Below are 16,809 nucleotides of genomic sequence, written 5' to 3'. Positions count from 1 at the left end.
TTCACTCTTTGTGGACGTCTTTAAAGTCTAGCTGTCTGTTGTACATTACCTGAAGGATCACTTTTCGTATTTTGTCTCTGACATACTACGTATTCTTGGAAATCTCACAAAAAATCTATGCCATCGCTTTTCATGGATGTATTGTGAAGCTCAAGGAAATATGTATGAAGTGTAATTAAAATTCAGACTTAAAGCCACTGCATTCACAAGTGCTGTAATAAGATACAAGCACTGTGTGCTTCAGAACTGTGCTTGCTCTCCTGGAACTTTATGGAGTCTTCACACATAGTCTTCAGCACTTTCTTCAGAAGGTGATTTTTGTGCTTGCAGTTGATGTTCCAAATTATTGAGCGCCTCTATGGCAAAAGGTATTGAATGTTCTTTTTTTGGCTCAAACCTATAATCTGTATAAATTAAAGAGCAATTGTATATAAATTGGATACGATCTGTTTCTATTTCTGTATGTTGGTGGGTTTTCGCAGAGGGCTTTTATCAGAGAACAGGTGTTCCTTGATGTGTGTGCATCAAAATAAACTTACAACATTAAGCTGTAAAATAGGCAGACTTCACTGCATGTGTTCCACAATGAAATATTTGTCCAACATTCTAGTACCGCATCCTGATGTTTCCATATTGTATTTCATGTTTTAGTTTGTCTTATTCCAAATGTGAGAGTAATTGTTATTTTTAGGAATTAATGGACAGTATAATCATAATTCTTCTCAAAGAATAGCTCATGAGGCTATCTTGATATCCCAGGGAACTTCAGATTGCACTTTTGTTCTTGCAGAAAATACTACAGCTATCCTGACTTGAGAGAGACATTTTTATACTCTCTGTAATGTTAAGGAAATTTGATGAAATCTAGATTTGACTAAGCAGAGAGGTAAAGTTTGTGATCCTCTTACGTGTTCTAGGTTATATATCTCCACACCCATCTCCACTCGGAGCACCAGAGCATGTGTCCAGTCCAATGTCTGGAGGAGGTCCAACTCCACCCCAGATGACTCCCAGCCAGCCAGGACCCATTATTCCAGGAGACCCACAAGTTATGAATCAACCTAACAGAGGTCCTTCCCCTTTTAGCCCTGTGCAGCTGCATCAGCTGCGGGCTCAGATTCTAGCATACAAAATGCTAGCTAGAGGTCAGCCTTTACCAGAAAATCTCCAGCTTGCTGTTCAGGGCAAGAGAACCCTACCTGGCATTCAACAGCAGCAGCCTCCCAGTGCCTTCAACAGACAGTCTGGTAAGTGAAGCCTTATGTCATTGTGCAGGTAATTCTTGGAAGTCCTACCTCTATAAAATTAAGAAAAGTTATTTCACTGTGCAGTATTTCACAGTCCATCCTGATTATGCTTGACATTTTTTGAATGTTAATCATACTTTACTGATTGCAATTTTACTGTTTTTCTTAGAGTGAATTTTCAGTCTCCTGTCGCTGTAAAAAATGTGCAATAAGTTGACTGATTATTTGGGTTGTTGAACAAACCGTGTATAGTGTGCTGTCAAATGAAAAACATAAGGAAAAGAAAATGTTCTTTTTTTTTTTCTCCTAATGATAGTAGATGTTAACAGTGCAAGAAGAAAGCACATTTTGGTCCGAAGAAAACTGTGTTACATTAAACAATCTGGACCTGTTAAGTTTCTGAACACTTCCATTACTGAGTTTGCGTTAGAAATTGAGGGTTAAGGTGATACTATTTTCTTCTTAGTAGTGTTTTAATAGTATCATTGGTCACTTTATTTTGGTGGATATGGCTTTGCTACCGAGAAAGGTTTTTTTAGCAGACACAATTTTAATATGCCTCATTACATATATTTTTTCACAATAAAATCTACTCAATACCATATTTACCAAAGAAAAATACCGCTTGCCTGAATAGACTACCAATCTAGAAAATAGAATGATTTTTGAATGCTTGGAAATGCTTTATATCTTACTAAGTTTCTTTCCTCTGTCAAATTGCAGGTATTGGGTTACATACAATGAGTGGTGCTGCAGCTGGACCAGGGCCTGCTCCAGGGATGCCTGGACATACAGCTGCCATTACCCCTAAAACTTGGACTGAAGGTATAGCAAAGTCTAATGCTAATTTTATGTCTTGTACAGAGTTACAGTTAAACAGTGTGGGTAGAGTATAGGGAAAAGATGCAGGGGGAAAAGAAAAAGAAAGGTAAAAATGCTTGAAAAATAGTGTAACCTTTACTGTGCCTAGGACTTGAATCAAGGAGAGTCTAACCATTTAATCGTCCATGAATGACGTGACAATGTGAAATTACTGCAATTGCTAGGCAGCCTGAACATGAAGTACCTTTTTACAATCAAAAGGAAATATGTAAGCTGCCTGAGGGATACCCATAAAACCTACTTAATAAGTTAGGTTCTGAGCATGCTTAATTGCAGCAAGCTTGTCTTTCAACTGTAGTCTTTGGCACTGTAAACAAAAGTTTTCAAACTGTGGTAGAATTACGCTGCCTTTTTTCTTTTTTAAAAATTGGATTGCTTTGAAAGTTCAGTATAGTCTTGGAGATCTAATGAACAGTGTAACTTTTTTTTTCCCTGCATGATAATCAGGTTTTGAAATAAATCATTCAGATTTGGGTTTACGGGTTGATTTTATTTTTTGAAAGTAGAGTAGAAGTAGTGTTGTATTGAAAAGAATTAGAAATCCCTACTAATATATATTACTTGAAGTTTGGGGCTTTTTTTAAAGAGATTTAAAAATAAATATAATGTTGGAGGCTTGCGAATAACACAGGCTTCTCATACAGTAGAAGTATTATGAGATGTTGTTGCTTGTGGGTAAATCTGGGGACAGTGATGACTCCATGATAGTTTATGTCATAAGAAGTTCTCTGTCATTAGTCAGCTACTTAGGGCAATTTAAGAAGAAAATGAAATACTAATATGTATTCAGATGTAGGATTGCTTTTCTTGGCATACTCCCAACGAATACTTACAATTTGAGTAGGATAATAAAGAGGGGAAAAGTGTTTCTTGAGAGGTTTTATATATGAGTTTACCAGGCACAGTGCCTTCTAGCTCAAATGCTGCTACTAAAAAATGCTGGCAGGTATACAGATTTGCTAGATGGATAGTTTTATCTAAATAATTCAGTATGTCATAATAATATGTCTGTCCTGTTTAACTATAAGCTGCTTACTGTTTATCTTTTTTCATTGCTGTTTTTTTTTAATAAGAAAAAAATTGTCTGTCCTTGCTGTATCTGTTTGGAGGTTTTATTTGATGTATATTTAAAGATTATGCTTTTCTCTTCAAATTTATTTTTCATTCATTATGTAGTCATTTGTGGTAGTGTTTGTTTTACAGTTCAGTTTGCATGATTCCCGGAAAACTGAGACTACACAGAGGCTTTTGGTGGGCCTACTTTATTCTTTATAAGCTGAAATGCACTGTTACTAAATACAGAATCTACAGCTTGTGCTCAAGTTCCTTTTCTGGAGTTTGATGCAGATGCGTGAATGACAAATGGTGATCTCTGAAGGAATCTTTTTATCTAGACTTCAAGATGTTGTGTTTGAATTAAGGTTGATTAGAAGATTGCAGGTGCATCTCGTCAGTGACAATTTTTGAACATCTGAATGCACGGGTGACTTGTCTTAATGGCATACCAAAATCTATGACCTTAGTGTCTATGAGGGGCAGGTACTATTTTCATGTTAATTTTCAAGATGATTAGAATGCTCTAAGATAAAACAGTAATTGAATTCCTGGTAGTTGAAATACTTAAATAGAATTAATAGAAGATTGTAATGAAACATAGGTTATTTATATATGACAGGTTCTAAGTACAGTTGTAGAAGTTTTGGTATGGCTATCTAGTTCTGATGGAGCTCTAAAAGCAGATTTAGTTGTGCTTGTTGTAGGGTGGTGATTGGAGAGTCCTTCTTCTAGGTGGTGCAGGGACAGTGAACAAGAGGCAGAATTAGTCCTACAGTTGCATGAAATGGGTTCTGCAGCTGTTTTACTTCTTCTAATACTAGAATTAAAAGTCAGCAGTAATGGGAAAAGAAATGGCATTCATCATAAAATTTCAGGTGTTTTGTTTTTCTTTGGACCACTTCCTGAAGCATATCACATACTTGCACTTTAGTATGTTTTTTTAAATACAGAGTGTAGTCTATCTCAGTGTGCTTTTTCTGGTTACTTTGAATGTTTACCTTACCATCACTTTTCTGTCTTCAGGAACTGTCTTGATTTTCTTCCTGCGTTCTGTATTTCATGTTATGATTAAGTACTTTTTATGATTCAGGCCAAGCCCCAGATCTGAGTGTCTCCAATGCGCAGCAAAAGCTTCCCGCGCCACCCCCTAGTGGGAGGCCTTCTCCTGCCCCCCCTGCTGCCCAGCCTACCGCCGCCATGCCTGGGCCTTCTGTACCACAGCCACCACCTGGACAGCCTTCACCCATTGTTCAGCTGCAGCAAAAGCAGAATCGCATCAGCCCTATCCAGAAGCCACAAGGATTGGATCCTGTTGAAATACTCCAAGAACGTGAATATAGGTAAAAGAGAATAACAAGATTCAAATGCATATGCAGATTGTTGTTTTTCACTTTCTCCACTTAAATTCCTTGCAATCAACCACTGTAGTGACAATGGTATAAACTGAGTTTCCAGAGAGAGATGTCATCAAAGAGAAGTATGAAAACATCAAACCAGTCAATCATTTAATTCTACCCCAGGTTATCAGTTAGTAAAGCATACTGGCAGTATCATTGCAAATCACGTAAGTTTAAAACAGACTCAGGGACTTGGCTGGGTTAGTGTATTACTTGAATGCTGCAAATGCTGAAAGTTAGGAAATCAAAATCCTTGTAGTCTACAGAGAAACCAATTCAGTGCAGAAAGTTACTGAATTGTAAACAAAAGGGAGGTTGTAAGAGAACATTGGAAGTCAAAAGGCTGAGTGGCCACAGCAAAACCAAATTTTATTAGTGATGATGGGGTTGGCTGGACTACCAAACAGTAGAGAGAATATTAAGGAGGTTACAGACAAGATTTTAAAAAAAGGTTACCAGGAAGCACGATCTTTTAAAAGTTGCCTCCTGAATGCCCTAATTAGATGGTGAATTATATTTATTGCAATGTATAGAGTATGACATTTCTTGTGGAGTTAGAAAGACATTTCTTCCCTCTCCCATCAACAAGGCTATTAAACAATTGACCTTGAGAATCTGCCGGGCAGAAGGATCTTGACCCGCACCTAAAATAAATTCTTGATCATTATCAGTCAGAGCAAAGAAGCTGCACTTAGTCTATTTGCTTGTTTTGGACTGATGATGCATCTTTCAGTTACTATAACAATGAGTTTGTACAGGAAGGTAGCCAAAAGGGATGGTTGTCTCACTGAAGAGTGGTTTAATGACTTTCACTTTAGCAAGGTAAAACACCGTGAAGTGTTTTAGGATGTTAAGCCATGTCCAGAATCCAGACCTTGATCCCAGGAAAGCTCTTACTTTTTGCATAAGATAACGCTTAAGTAATTTATTGACATGTTGTGGTAATTCTGTCACTTACCTGTTTTACCTTAGGACTGAACGGCCATAGCTGTTTCAGCATAAGCAATTACTATTTTCTAACAGCTTTTTCAGAAAGCTTGTAGAACACACCAGTACACGGTTTCACAGTTGTCCTGAGTGAAGAATTATAGCGCTAAGCTGAGCCAAGAATCATATGGCTAGTGTAATGTAACCTTTTCTGCATCAAATAAACTAAAATTGGTACTCCTTCTGTCTTCCCAGCCCTGCTCCATTGCACTATTTGTACTAAACTATTATGTCTTAGTATGGAGGAAAGTGAGGAGTGACAGAAAATAGTGGTGTTGCGTTTACTGATGTGGAGAAGTGATTGCAGGTACAGCATATCCATTAGGGTGTAAGTACCCTGATCTTGGCAAAGTAAGTGAGGTGGAAGTTTGATAGGGTTCTGCAGCAGAAGGTTGGGGTTTTGTTTTTATTTATGGGTTTTTTTCGTTGTCGCTTTTTTTTTTATGGCAGCACATAGATACCAATCCAAGCTTTTTTAATGTTGAACACTGGAATTTGGTTTTGCTTTGCGTATCACAATGCTTAGAACTTCTGGAAGTCTTTTAATTATTTAAAACTCTGTAAGTAACATTGGAAAAAAGCTTTGAAAAAAACAGTTTAACAGCTTTTGTGCTTTGGATGGTGCTGGACTTAACTTCAGTATAGGCAAGTTTAATACAGAAACATGATATATTCATACTTTCTTCATAAAAGGGAAATAGAAAAAAGCGAATATAAACATTTGTGTTCCGAAACCAGTGAAGTTAGTGAAAGCTTTATGAAACGGTTGCATCTTGAGATCTCTCAGAAGTTAATTTTTTAATAAAGGGGCATTGTACTTTGAATACTTAGAAAACTGAATTACTCATTGTCATGAAAAGACAGAATTATCACATAGGTCTTTCAGGGATTCATTTTTTCAAACATACAGGTAGATCCAAAACGTAAAATTTTGGTATGCTCCCTTATTGTTGGAAAGTGTGAGCTTTGAACCTGATTATGTTATGAATTTTGAAAATCACATATTAGGTTTATTCAGTGACTGTACTGGTTTTGGCTGGCATAGAGTTAAATTTCTTCATAGTAGCTTGTGTGGGGCTGTGTTTTGGATTTATTCTGAAAATAGCATTGATAAGACACTGATGTTTTAGTTCTTGCTGAGCAGTGCTTACACAGTGTCAAGGTCTTTTCTGTTCCTCACAGTGCCTCAGCGAGGTTGCTGGGGGTGCACGAAAAGTTGGGAGGGGACACAGCCAGGACAGCTGAACCCAACCGACCAAGGGGATATTAGTGTACCATATGACATCACCATGCTCAGCAATAAAACTGGGGGGAGGCTGGCAGCGGCCTGCTTCTTGGGGACTGTTTGAGCATCGGTCGATTGGTGGTGAGCAATTGCTTTCACTCGCATCGCTTGTCTGTCTTGGGTTTTATTTTCCTCTCTCTTTGTTATTTTTTTTCCTCTCTTTTCATGATGTTTCTGGACTAAAGGTGCAAAGTGTGCTGCTGGGGACACAGTAATTTAGCACTAATTTATGAGCTAGACGTTAAAAAGTTAATTGCTGATGTGTTTGGCGATTTCTTTTGTATACACACCTCTCAAGTGCATAATGTCAGACCTTTAGGGGAGAATACATGCTAGTGCATATACCTTTCTGTTTCTTAATGGAATTTGTACATGATTTACATATTAGAGCATGTCTTACACACAGAACAATATTGTAAACATTAAATACTTTTGCTGTTACAAAGTTACATCTAATTATTTTTTTTTCAGTGACAGCAATTCTTTTATCCTGTCCTTGTTACTAGGGAGTTACATAGTTTCTTTCATCAAACAATTCATCAAATAGGCACTTAAAAGTATAGTATAGTGTTCCTATTCATTAACCACGTGTTAAACAGGCCAGTACAGACGGAGAAGCAGTATGCACCTATTAACGTATTACAGGATCTGAGAAAGCTTTGAATCTAATGAAACATCAGCAGACTGCTTTTTCTTCCTAAAAAGCCTTGATCTGAGTGTAAAAAAGGCTCCGGTGTATATTAACAAAGAGAAAGAAAATGGAGAGTTAAAGCTGCTGTCATATTTACGTGGTGATGCTGAGAAGCTATTTGCAGCATGTGTTGATTTGAGATGAGATGATATGATAATCGTTAATCTCTGTGTGAGTAAAGGTGGATAAAAAGGAACATAGATATTGAAAATTCTTAGAAATGTAAGTTTAAATTATTCATATGTGGAGAGCTGTTCAACTTGTTGTGTTCCTTGAAATCTGTCCAAAATTAAAAATTCATACCGTGCTTTTATAAAACTCTCCTTAGCACTTTCTTCAAAATGAAGTGCTGCTTTTTAATCTCACTGAATAGATTTCTTGAAGATAATAATATGTGTAATTTAAAGTTGTTCTATTATGTGGAAGCACTTTTTTTCCACCTTCTCATTGCTAATTAAAAAAAATACACTTTGTAGTGTCATGTCCATTGTCTGTGGTTTCTTTCTGTTATCTGCAAAGTCGCTTCTTGTCTATTTTCATGGTTTACTGCATGGCATCCATGCCAGACAGGCTTGAATGTGCAAGCATAACCTGTGCTGTTGACCACAGTTAATGAGGAAGAGGCGTGCATCACTTGTTTTGCAAAGAGTTGTCTGTGTAGATGCACTAGCCACTTTCTGCATGGATGAAGATAAATTGCTGAACTGCAAAGTCTAATTAAATATATCCTTCAAACGGTGAGATTATATCCTTCAAGTGCTTGTAAAAAGCATATAGGAAGCTTTTTTCTTCAGGTTCGGTTTACCTGATAGTTATTAGTATTTTTCCATGAAGATAGCAATAGTCAAACAAACTGCAGTCGTTCTCTTTAAAGACTGGAAGGTGGCTGTGATGAGACACACCTCAAGTAATAAAAGAAGCATAAAACAATACCCATCAAAATAGCTTGAAAACAAAATCCTGTATAATATGAGTATAATAAAATTCCCGAGTTTCTTTTCATATATATACTTTTAGTCAAAATTAAAAGAAGGGCCAAGGGCAATTTTCATTATTTGACAGTTTATTTTCAAAGTGGAAAAGGATACCTAATGTCATCCCTGCAAAAGCCTGTTAGTTCAGAAACAATTACTGAAAGCCAAATCAATGCCTGAGACAAATTGCCTATTTTTACTGTATAATTTGGTAACCTTACAGATTTTTCCTGGTGTCTTAACCAATTTTCTGTTTACTTAGGCTTCAGGCTCGAATTGCTCACAGAATCCAGGAACTGGAGAACTTGCCTGGTTCTCTGCCCCCTGATCTGCGAACCAAAGCTACAGTGGAGCTGAAGGCACTTAGGTTACTGAATTTCCAGCGCCAGGTAATGCTTTTCACTTCAGGAAAATTCTCATACAGGTCACAGCCAAATGCGTCCATGTAGCAAAAAGTAAATTGGCAAGAGATTTTGCAGCAGCCCTGAGCCTAAGCAGGAGGTTTTGCATAAGAACAAAATTTACAGATAAGCAAGTCACAGAAATGTTTAACTTAGCTTTTATTTTATTTTATTGATAAGAACATGCAGCTGTTGTTTTGTTACCTGCTTTTCTTCCACTCCTCAGTGTAACAGTAGAACTGTATCTTTCATAGGGAACATGGCTTTGGCACAAAGATAAAACAAAAAAAAAGAGCTGGACAGGCAGCAAGCTGATTTCCCATGCAAATCCCAATAGACAACTCTTTCTGGACATACTTCATTTTTGTCTCAGGTCCTGTTGTTTTAGGAAGAGTTGTATGTTGGTGTTGTGTGTGGTATTTCTGTGTGATCTGTTCTAAGGATTTCCAGTGTGGCACTCAGACTTTGAAAATGAAGCATAACAAGATAATACCTAAGTTGGATGTTGAGTCATCAAATCATCAAATGAATTTCAGGAAAGGAATCACACTGCCAGACTCTTCTGGGCCTCTTGCCAGTGGCTTTTCCACCTAGTTTGGAAGAGCATAGATGTGATTTGTCAGGTCAAGCAAAAATAATTCCTGACAGAAGCCTTGGCAGTAGTTGTACTATGATGTCCAAGTCTTCCTTCCCTCTACAGCTGGCACTCCTTTGTAATGAAGTTTTGTCAGAGGTCAGATGAAAAGCAGCAGGACTTCCCTGCTGTACTGCTTGGACTGTGGCAAGCCTTTAACATTTACCTCTCCTGTGCAGCTGGCAATTAAATGAGTTGTCAGCTATGTTCAGGTCTAGCTCTAGAAAGTATGTTATGTATGTTGTTTATTTGTGTTTTACTTCAATGGTGTAATATCTTGGCCAACCCCTTTCATTGCAGCAGAACGGTCATTTGCAGCATCTTGTAAAGAAGGAATAAATTATGATTAAGAGCGGTTAACACTTTTGGCCGTCCTGTGGAGACTTAAGATTTGTCTTAAGTTTAAGACTTCGACAGGCATAGCTGCTGCAACTGTATAGGCACTACCTTTTCACAACTGTAATGGAAAAGGAAGAGGAGGCTGGCACATCTTCTGGACTCTTACTCTTTTACTCTGCCATACCACTGTTTAAAGTTGTTCGTCCATGTATTGAAAATTGTTTCTTTTTGTTTTAAGTGTTTCTTTTTTCTCCACTGGTAGCTGAGACAAGAGGTAGTAGCCTGCATGCGTCGTGATACAACGCTGGAGACAGCACTGAACTCCAAAGCCTACAAACGAAGCAAGCGGCAGACTTTGAGGGAGGCCCGTATGACAGAAAAGCTTGAGAAACAGCAGAAGATAGAACAGGAGAGGAAGCGTAGGCAGAAGCATCAGGTATTTTAACTTACTAGCTGTTTGCACCACGGCAGAAAGCACTTTGCTTTGCTGTGTGGGTCTTCTCTGTTACATGTTTTATTTACCTTTTGAGTTTCTAAGATTAAAAAAACCGCAAATCATGTGATAAGCAATTGGAAAAAGATAAGATTAGAACTTCTGTATCCCTGATTGCAAATCTGGTGCTTTGTCCACATGTCTGCACTAACTTGTTTCTCTTTCTAGGAATACCTGAATAGCATATTGCAGCATGCTAAAGATTTTAAAGAGTACCACCGGTCAGTTGCTGGGAAAATTCAGAAGCTTTCTAAAGCTGTAGCAACTTGGCATGCCAACACTGAGCGTGAGCAGAAAAAAGAAACTGAGAGAATTGAGAAAGAAAGAATGAGGAGACTAATGGTAAGGAGTGGAGGAAAGAATATCGTTATTTTAGCTAAAATTACATACTGTATCCTTTTAATATTTCATATACAATCTCATCCTCACCCATGTATTTCCTTTGCAGAAACAAGCCTCTGTAACACAATACGTATAAATCTAAAACTGCTACAATTTGATTATGTGTGTTTCTGATGATGGTAATGAATGTGACACTGTTCATTTTAACCTATAGTGACTTCTTTTTTTAAGGTTTTTGAGAAGGATATATTTTTTTCTGGCAGCATGGAAACTTAGCACAGCCGTTTCTGTATAACATCATTTAATCTCATTAACTTCATATGCTGTTATTTAATTGCAGTGGTATCGGTCCATTATATAAATAGTGGAGTGTGTTTTATTACAAGGTTTGCAGTTTTGAAGATTCCATATGAATTCCATATGTTCACGGCATTACTCTGCAACTTTTACATAAAGCTGGTTTCACAAGCAAAAATACATAACCAATAACAGTAATGCATGTATCTTGAGAACTAGTAGCAATCAGTGCTACCCATCAGTGCTCCAGGACCACACTCCTTCCTGCTATTTCATAGTTTTCCCTTCCTTGCATCTGCACAATATCAGTTGTAATGTTCTTAGGACAGAGTAGAATGGGTTTCTGTATAACCATGTCTTTTCAGAACACTGTGGCAGCAATCAGTGGGCTACCTACATTTCAGGAGTTAAAATAATTCCAGAATGTAATGTGTATGTACAAGTATATTTGCAACTAGGGTTGGAAAAATTTCTTCAAGACATTGGTTAGCTCTTTTTTAACACTTTACCAACATAGAATTGAATGGGAAATGACATACCTACTTTGAAACATGCTGGTAAAAAAACAGTAACTATTTAATATCGGTGCAGATGTAATGTAAAACTCTAGTCCCTGTCCACAATGAATCTACTCCCACCATGAATGAGGACTGAATAATTTGGTTTTAAAAATCACAAAACGAAACGTAGAAATAATTAAATATAAAAATAATAAAAACTTAGAAATAAAAGTGTGTATAAAATGTAAATGAAGGACTTGCATAAGAGAATAACAAATATTTAGGCCCTAGAGCATTTCTTAAAATTGCATGGTAATTTGCATTATAGAGCTTTGGCAGGTCTATTTGGCAGGTCTGTATGGCCTTTTGGCAGCTATCTCTTTATAATTAGCGATAACTGTCAGCAGTCTATCTAACCAAGCTTGTAAAAATATTAATTATTAGAGAAAAAAGAGCTGATTAAAAAAAGATAATCGTGATATTTTAGAAATATTTTTGTACATCACAAGGTTGAGCTTATGTCAGTTTAACACATAGTACAATAAATAATAAAAATATCCACTGCTGAAGCATATGAAGTAGATTTCAATGTCCAGAAATGGCACAGGATACCAGTGCTTCCATAATATCAGTGCTTTCCCTGAAGACTCCTTCACCAAGGCTGTGGTTAAGCTTACAATAGATACAGCACTTCATAGGCATTTTCAGTTTAGGGCTTTGCACTCAGATGTCCTTGTCCCTACTGCTCATTTAAATCCTTCTGCAAAAGCTGGCTGTGTGTTATGGTAGTGGGGTTATTTTGCCTATTTAGTTTTAGTGTGGTTGTGATAAATTTTGAATTTGCAGATATGTGCAAGGGGTTTTTACAAACATCTCTTAGATGCTTAGTGTGGTCTAGGAAAATTTGCTGTGTCTAAAACTCTTTGCATATCTTTTCAGGAATGCTGAATTCATTCCACAGATTTTCCTTCATTGGCTACGATTAGAAACAGTGGTTGTGTCACAGCTCATTAATACTAGTATATATCACATGCAGGAATGGCCATTGGTATTATTTAAAAAGATGTAAATGGATACTGTCAAGACAAAATTGAATGTATAAAGGAAGTACCTTGGCAAGATTCCAATGACTGTGTATTCAGTTATTATGATGATAATAATAATAATAATAATAATTATTATATAATTATTATTAATTGTTATTATTTTTAAAAAGGTAGGTTTTGAGTCTCATTCTTCTAATGGCTTGAACATTACAACTGAATTTTACAAGCAATTTCACAAGCTCAATTTGAACATCGCAGCTGTTCTTGCCAACTTCCTGCATTTCTGGTGTCTCTCCATAAAGGCAGGAGATCTTTTGTATCTCCCAGAGTGCTGTCTTTGAAATTAATCATCTTTAAAATATTCCTTGCTTGTTTTTTATTTTTATAAGGCATTGTATACTTCCTTTATTTGCTGTTTTAGACAAAATTGACAGACGTGTCTGCTACTTTCCTTGTATTTTTCTGGCATGCTCAAATGCTGCATTATTGCTTCACAGTACATAAAAAATAGTAGTTCCTGGTATGTCTTACCCCTAACAACACACTTAAGCAGTGCCATAAGGGTGCAGAAGTTGCCAGAATGACTCAGAGATATGGCTTATCTGGTGAATCCTGTCCGTGATAGTGACCTGTACCAAAGATGAAATAACACCAGAGTAGAAAGATGACACATAATTTTCCCAAAAGAAATTCTCTTTTAACACCTAAAAGAAAAAGATTTGTATTCATACTGGACAAAGGACTAAACGCAAGTTCACATTCACTACCATGTTCTTCCTCTGGGTGTGGGCTACCTGCACTTCATGTCTTTGAAAAACCATCTCTGTAGGAGACTTAGCAAGCATTTCTGTTTTGGGACATTTCAATCTGTTTGATGTGGAATTAAGTGATTTTCTTCCCTCCTTACCTGTCATAACTGCTGTAGATTTTCCAGTCATTAATCCGTGAGAGCAGGAGATGTTTAGAATCAAAGAATCCCTGAGTCACAGAGTCACTCAGGCTGACAGAGAGCTCTCTAGGCCAACCACCTTCCCAAAGCAGTGCCAACATTGAGTTCAAAGCAGGTTGCTCAAGGCTTTTTTCAGTCATGTCTTGAAAACCTCTAAGGTCAGAAACGGCACAACTTCTGTGGCTGTTTATATCCTTCTGAAGTGCAGCCCAGCCCTCGAGCATATTGACTGCTATCCACCAGTTTCGTGTCATCAGCAAACTTGACTAGAGTGCCCTCCATCCCTTCCTCTGGGTCACTGATAAAGATGTTAAACACAACATGCTCCAGGGTAGAACCCTGTGCTATCCCTCCTCTTACTGTCTCCAGATAGAATGTGACTCTCACTAGCTCTGTAGAGAAGGACTCAGGGGGGTATTGGTGGATTAAAAGCTGCGCACGAGCTAGCAACGTGTGCTTGCAGCCCAGAAGGCCAGTTGCATCTTCCATCGCATCAAAAGAAGTGTGGGCAGCAGGTTGAGGGAGATGATTCTGCCTCTCTACTCTGCTCTGGTGAGGGTAGATTTAGTTAGATATTAAATTCATTACTGTGCGGGTGGTGAGACACTGGAACAGGTTGCCCAGAGAAGTTGTGGATGCCCCATCCCTGGAAGTGTCCAGATTGGATGGGGCTTTGAGTATCCCTGCCCATGGCAGTGAGGCTGGAACTTGATGATCTTTAAGATCCCTTCCAACCCAAGCCATTCTATGATTCTGTGATGATTCTATGACCCATTAACACAAATGTATGACGCTCTGGGACATTAGTTGTCCATTTAGTTGTCCCCCTACGCAGATCATAACAACCTAACTAACATAACACATGATTATGGACCTAGGAATTGGTTGCTGTTTCTTTGGAACCATTTCTGTCATGACTGATGTCTGTTTTGTATTGCTAGGCTGAAGATGAAGAAGGCTACCGTAAGCTGATTGACCAAAAGAAAGATAGACGACTGGCCTACCTATTGCAGCAGACAGACGAATATGTGGCTAACTTGACTAACCTGGTATGGGAGCACAAACAGGCACAAGCAGCCAAAGAGAAGAAGAAGAGAAGGAGAAGAAAGAAGGCAAGTAATTGCGACTGGTATTTTTAGGCCATCTCTTCTTCAAATCCCGTTTTAATGTTGATAAATGTAGTGATACCCAATTGTCATACCCATACCAGAGTATCTAAAATCATCTACACTGGCAAATTCTTAACACTCATCTCTCTCCACTGAAATATGTAAGAAATATTTCCCTCCCTCCCTCCCTCCCTTCCTTCCTTCTTCCTTCTTTCCTCCTTCCTTCCTTCCTCCTTCCTTCCTTCCTCTCTCTCTCTCTTTCTTTCTCTCTCTTTCTTCCTTTCTCTCTCTTTCTCTCTTTCTCTTGCTCTTCCTCTCTTTCTCTTTCTTTCTCTCTTTCTCTCTTTCTCTCTTTTTTCTCTCTCTCTTTCTTCCTCTTTCTTTCTTTCTTTCTTTCTTTCTTTCTTTCTTTCTTTCTTTCTTTCTTTCTTTCTTTCTTTCTTTCTTTCTTTCTTTCTTTCTTTCTTTCTTTCTTTCTTTCTTTCTTTCTTTCTTTCTTTCTTTCTTTCTTTCTTTCTTTCTTTCTTTCTTTCTTTCTTCTTTCTTTCTTTTTCTTTTTTTCTTTCTGTCTCTCTCCCTTTCTTTCTCTCTTTCTTTCTCACTTTCTTTCTCTCTTTCATCTATCTCCACAAGGGCCACAAAGATGATCAGAGGGCTGGAGCACCTCTCCTGTGAGGACAGGCTGAGAGAGCTGGGGTTGTTCAGCCTGGAGAAGAGAAGTCACTGGGGAGACCTTATAGCAGCCTTCCAGTACCTAAAGGGAGCCTATAAAAAAGTTGTAGAGGGACGTTTTACAAGGCGGTGTAGTGACAGGACGAGGAGTAATGGTTTTAAACTTTAAAGTGTGTAGATTCAGACTAGATTAAAGGAAGAAATTCTTTATGGTAAGGGTGGTGAGGCACTGGAACAGGTTGCCCAGGGAAACTCTGGATGCCCCATCCCTGGAAACATTCATGGATGAGGCTTTGAGCAACCTGGTCTAGTGGAAGGTGTCCCTGCCCATGGCAGTGAGGTTGGAACTTGATGATCTTTAAGGTCCCTTCCAACCTAAACCATTCTATGATGAAATTTGCTATTAATAATTCCAAAGAAAGTGAGAAGGAGGCAGGTTTAGAAAATTGTGGGCTGTTAACATAGATTTGCTGATAGACTTTCTACAGGCAAAATTGGGACAGACTTGTAAATTATGATTAAAGTACCCAAAAAGGATGCAATGCATCCAGAATACGTGGTATGAAGAAGATGGGAAAAGTCTCGTTTGTGTAGTTGTTTCAAACAGGGCAACTCTTATAGACCTCCAGATTCTACACTTGGCTCAGTCCATTGGAACTGAATAGAGAGAAAGAATTTGGGTAGGTTTGTTACAGTAAGTGGATATTCTGCCAGTAGTGGATATTCTGCCAGTAGTATCATTCATTGTGCATTCATAACATTTAATTGAAACTTTTCAAAATTACCTTTCTTCATATGAAGTATTTTACCCTGTGAGAGAGACTTGTGGAAACCGAACAGTGCTGTTTTCGAAAAAATAATTCTGTTTGTAAAATAATCGTTAAGTAATTTGTCATTTTTGTGACCTCTGAATACCTTTCATCTCTTGCAGGATGGATAAGAGGATTTTTATAATCCATTTCCATGCCTGGTTTGCTACTAATTACTGATATAAATATAAACATTATAAGGTTTACAAGCAGCACTTTAAATATGCTAATACATACCAGCATTTAAAAAATTCTAACTTTGGAGATTAGTGGCTTAAAAAATGCTCCATGTTTTCTCCTGTCGCTCTCCAAAACTACTTTACTTTTTTTTTTAGAGTGTGTTCTTAACATGGGAACAATCCCCCACTTACAAAGTAAAGATGTAACGTCAACAGTGTTCTTGACCTGTATTACCAGTGAGAACAGACATCATTTAATGTACAGAATTCACAGTAGAGATAATCCTTAATGGGATAATGTGTGGAGTAAATGCACTGCTCTAATGAAAAACATTAATTCCTTCACCAGTCCACGTCTGTAATATGGTTATATTTCTATGTAGGTTTAGCTGAAGTACATATGAGGAACAGAGTGTCTTCTGGCCATGTCAGTAAAGAGATAATATTCTGTCACTGAAGTAAAAACAAAATATTGCCCCATAAATATCCAGTGCTTATAAATATGCTTGCCTAAAACCTA

General features: G+C 37.7%; 1 protein-coding gene across 5 annotated transcripts in view; it reads left to right on the top strand.

Moving 5' to 3' along the window:
- The window catches only part of SMARCA2 (SWI/SNF related, matrix associated, actin dependent regulator of chromatin, subfamily a, member 2), a 118,060-nt gene that overhangs the window by 34,749 nt on the left and 66,502 nt on the right, over nucleotides 1-16,809 (top strand). For 4 of the 5 annotated variants that reach the window (XM_063321264.1, XM_063321265.1, XM_063321266.1 and 1 more), the window contains exons 4-10: nucleotides 918-1,247; nucleotides 1,971-2,072; nucleotides 4,276-4,525; nucleotides 8,782-8,908; nucleotides 10,156-10,329; nucleotides 10,555-10,728; nucleotides 14,462-14,632. In XM_063321264.1, coding sequence (XP_063177334.1) covers nucleotides 918-1,247; nucleotides 1,971-2,072; nucleotides 4,276-4,525; nucleotides 8,782-8,908; nucleotides 10,156-10,329; nucleotides 10,555-10,728; nucleotides 14,462-14,632 — 1,328 coding nt within the window. Of the gene's footprint in view, nucleotides 1-917; nucleotides 1,248-1,970; nucleotides 2,073-4,275; nucleotides 4,526-6,916; nucleotides 6,936-8,781; nucleotides 8,909-10,155; nucleotides 10,330-10,554; nucleotides 10,729-14,461; nucleotides 14,633-16,809 lie in introns of those variants that run through there. The other variant, XM_063321268.1, reaches the window with a different exon arrangement.

This window comes from Chroicocephalus ridibundus, chromosome Z, assembly GCF_963924245.1.
Source record: "Chroicocephalus ridibundus chromosome Z, bChrRid1.1, whole genome shotgun sequence".
Lineage (NCBI taxonomy): Eukaryota > Metazoa > Chordata > Aves > Charadriiformes > Laridae > Chroicocephalus > Chroicocephalus ridibundus.
The sequence above is the reverse complement of the archived record's forward strand: the minus strand, read 5'-3'. Positions and strand labels throughout refer to the sequence as shown.